This window comes from Sinocyclocheilus grahami, unplaced genomic scaffold (genome assembly GCF_001515645.1).
Source record: "Sinocyclocheilus grahami isolate Dianchi unplaced genomic scaffold, SAMN03320097.WGS_v1.1 scaffold2188.1, whole genome shotgun sequence".
In the NCBI taxonomy this organism is placed as follows: Eukaryota; Metazoa; Chordata; class Actinopteri; order Cypriniformes; family Cyprinidae; genus Sinocyclocheilus; species Sinocyclocheilus grahami.
Window position 1 is genome coordinate 90,285 of NW_015507367.1, and position 2,828 is coordinate 93,112.

At 37.3% G+C, this 2,828-nt stretch overlaps 1 protein-coding gene and 1 pseudogene across 3 annotated transcripts in view; one reads left to right on the forward strand and one right to left on the reverse strand.

Moving 5' to 3' along the window:
- Window positions 1-2,209, forward strand: part of LOC107574337 (E3 ubiquitin-protein ligase TRIM17-like) — a 5,516-nt gene extending 3,307 nt beyond the window's left edge. For 2 of the 3 annotated variants that reach the window (XM_016260777.1, XM_016260778.1), the window contains one exon: window positions 1,055-2,209. In XM_016260777.1, coding sequence (XP_016116263.1) covers window positions 1,055-1,599 — 545 coding nt within the window. In that variant the 3' untranslated portion in view covers window positions 1,600-2,209. The remainder of the gene's footprint in view (window positions 1-1,054) is intronic. The other variant, XM_016260779.1, reaches the window with a different exon arrangement.
- The window catches only part of LOC107574335 (GTPase IMAP family member 8-like), a 1,877-nt pseudogene continuing 1,211 nt past the window's right edge, over window positions 2,163-2,828 (reverse strand).

Here is a 2,828-nt window from a genome sequence, read left to right on the forward strand (position 1 = left end):
CACACACACGATGCGCAAAACTCCGCATTTGAACAGTCAATAGCAAATACTTAAATAAGTAATGATAATAATAACAAAACATACTTACAGTAGCTGATTCAGAAGCGCCAGATTGTCATAGCAAAGTCAATATTACCTCCTCTCTTTAGGTTCACAAAACGGTCGTCCATAAAATGCATTGCTGTTCTGTTGTAAGTAATCTTAAAGATTCCTAAATGCATCTACTTTCGGAAGGCCAAATAAAGTGCTTTCGCCTAGAAACACACAGCGTCTCCCTGACATGCTGCTTCAACACTAACTGCGGTTACTGAAACCACGCCTTCTTTCTTTGCGTGATCATTTGGGCGCATTATGCAAATATTTCCACATAGTGAGGTAGATATGTGGGGGCATGTTAGAACGAGCCGTTTTAGGGGGGGCGTGGCAGAGTCTTAACTTTGATAAAGAATATCTCTTTGGTTTTGAGACTTTAGTCTTTGCAACTTCAGGGATCTTATCTATGCACAATCAGCTTGTAACTCTCCAAAGAGAAAGGAAAACTTGAAATCGCATCATATGACCCCTTTAAATGGCTGAGCTCTTTAAAGCACGATGGATTCTGATTGGCTGTCAGTGTTTTTGTCTTTTATCAGCTGGGAAAAAAAATTCTCAAAGTGACTATATGTATTAGACTATATGTCCTTGGTGTGAATGGGACTTAAGGTCCTGATATACTCACTGCAAAGTTCCTTTTCATTCTTTGGTCAAGGGTAAAAAGAAGTTTAAAATACCTGAGCAGTGATACTGATAGCTAACATCCCGACATGACCCATGCTGCTGAGAGCAGTGTTTTAGATGAATATGTAATGTGCTTTCCTCTCAATAACAAAGAAAACATAGTTTTAGCCTGATGACGTCAGACCAGGATTATATCGGCGGCCTTAAACTTTACTAACAGAAAAGAAAATAATCCTTTATACTGATTTGTTGTAAGCACCAAATAAATTTTTACATGATTAAAAGTGAAATAATGACTTGGCCAAAAGTTTACATGAACCTTTATATAATTTTTCAGTGGATGTGACACTTGACCCTGACACAGCTCATCCTGAGCTCATGCTGTCTGACGATGGGAAAAAGGTCTGGAATACAGGCAAGTCACAGAAGATTCCTGACACCCCAGAAAGGTTTAATTATTGCTCATGTGTCTTAGGAAAGGAGGGGTTCTCCTCACAGAAATTTTACTATGAGGTTCAAGTCAGTGCGGTGGAGTGGGATTTAGGTGTGGCAAAAGAATCCATTGACAGAAAAGGGGATATTGGGCTCAACCCAGAGAATGGATATTGGACTATATGGCTGAGGAACAGGACTGAGTATGCAGCGAATGACTGCCCCCCTGTCCCTCTCACCTTGAAAGAGAAGCCAGTGAAAGTGGGAGTGTTTGTGGATTTTGAGGAGGGTTTGGTCTCTTTTTATGATGTTGAAGCCAGGTATCATATCTATTCTTTCACTGGGCAGTCTTTTCCTGGAAAGCTCTATCCATATTTCAGTCCTGGAGAATTTGAGAAAGGGCAGAACTCACATCCGCTGATCATTACACCTGTTGACTCAGTCGAATAAATCAACTTTTAAAGGAACTATTAAAATGATTATGGTTATGAGTCTTTGTAGTCTGAACCCTCTCAGACCTAAATGATGTTAAATGTAAATATGACCATACTTTATTTCTTCTCTTAATTCAACAATGAATGATAATTAATCAAATGACTCAATTCATTCTTTAAAAAAAAAAAATTCTAATGTCTGTTACATTGTTGGAAGCAGGTAAGTTTAAAAATGCTAAATGCATAAGATTAATACACATTTAATACAAAGAAACAAATAAATATCTGGTTAAAGCATTAGATTCATTTAGTTCCATTTATGTTGTTTATTTTCAATTTTCAGAAAGGGCTTAATTGTTATGAATGTTGATTATATATGTTAATTTCAATATCAGCATTCTTCAAGAACTTAATTTGTCAAAGTCCGATGTTTTTAAAACAATAATGTACAAAAAACATTCAAAGGAAATCAAAAGGAAGTTGAAAACATGCAGTGATTCACCACATTCCAAATGATTTCATCTTCCCTCATTATTCAGTTTTTGTGTACTCAATTTCTTTTCAGTAATTTTGTCTGTAAGACTCAAGACGTTTGATCTCTTTAATGTTTTATGGATTTTTGTCTTCTTCTAGTACAATGCTTTAATTGTCTTTTTGAAAGTGCACTATACTCTGATGTCACCATCCTGCTAAGTTTTTTAAGCAGTTCTGGGGTGTAATTGTGACCAATAGTGATGTCAATGACATGGTACCTGTTCTGACAACTACTGACCACTTTACCAAGCTTGCTGTGTTCTGAAATAAATGTGTCAATGGGTTGCTCAATTCTTTCAAGCTTTCTCCCATTTGTGAAGATAATCATCTTATGTTTTGTGGTTCCTGAATTTAGTCATTTTCTGAAGGCATGGAAAAGACCTTGTTGTTGATCGCTAAATTTACATATTGGTGTGACCCAGAGAATCACATTGGGGCCAGGGCCACATAACTGCATCTTTCCATTTCCTTTCTCTAACTCAATTCTTCGAGGGGAAAAGAGATTTGGAGTGTCCACTACAGTGATCTTTTCCACTGTCTTTGCCATGGACCCTTTGGTCACAGTCTCTGATCCACTTTCACAAGGAAAGTAATTTCCACCAGGATGATGTTGCCTACTGTACTTTTCCCAGATCTGGAAGGCCCTATTAGAAGGATCCTTAAAGGATGTGGAACCGGTTTTTTGAACAACACATACACATAATCTAAACA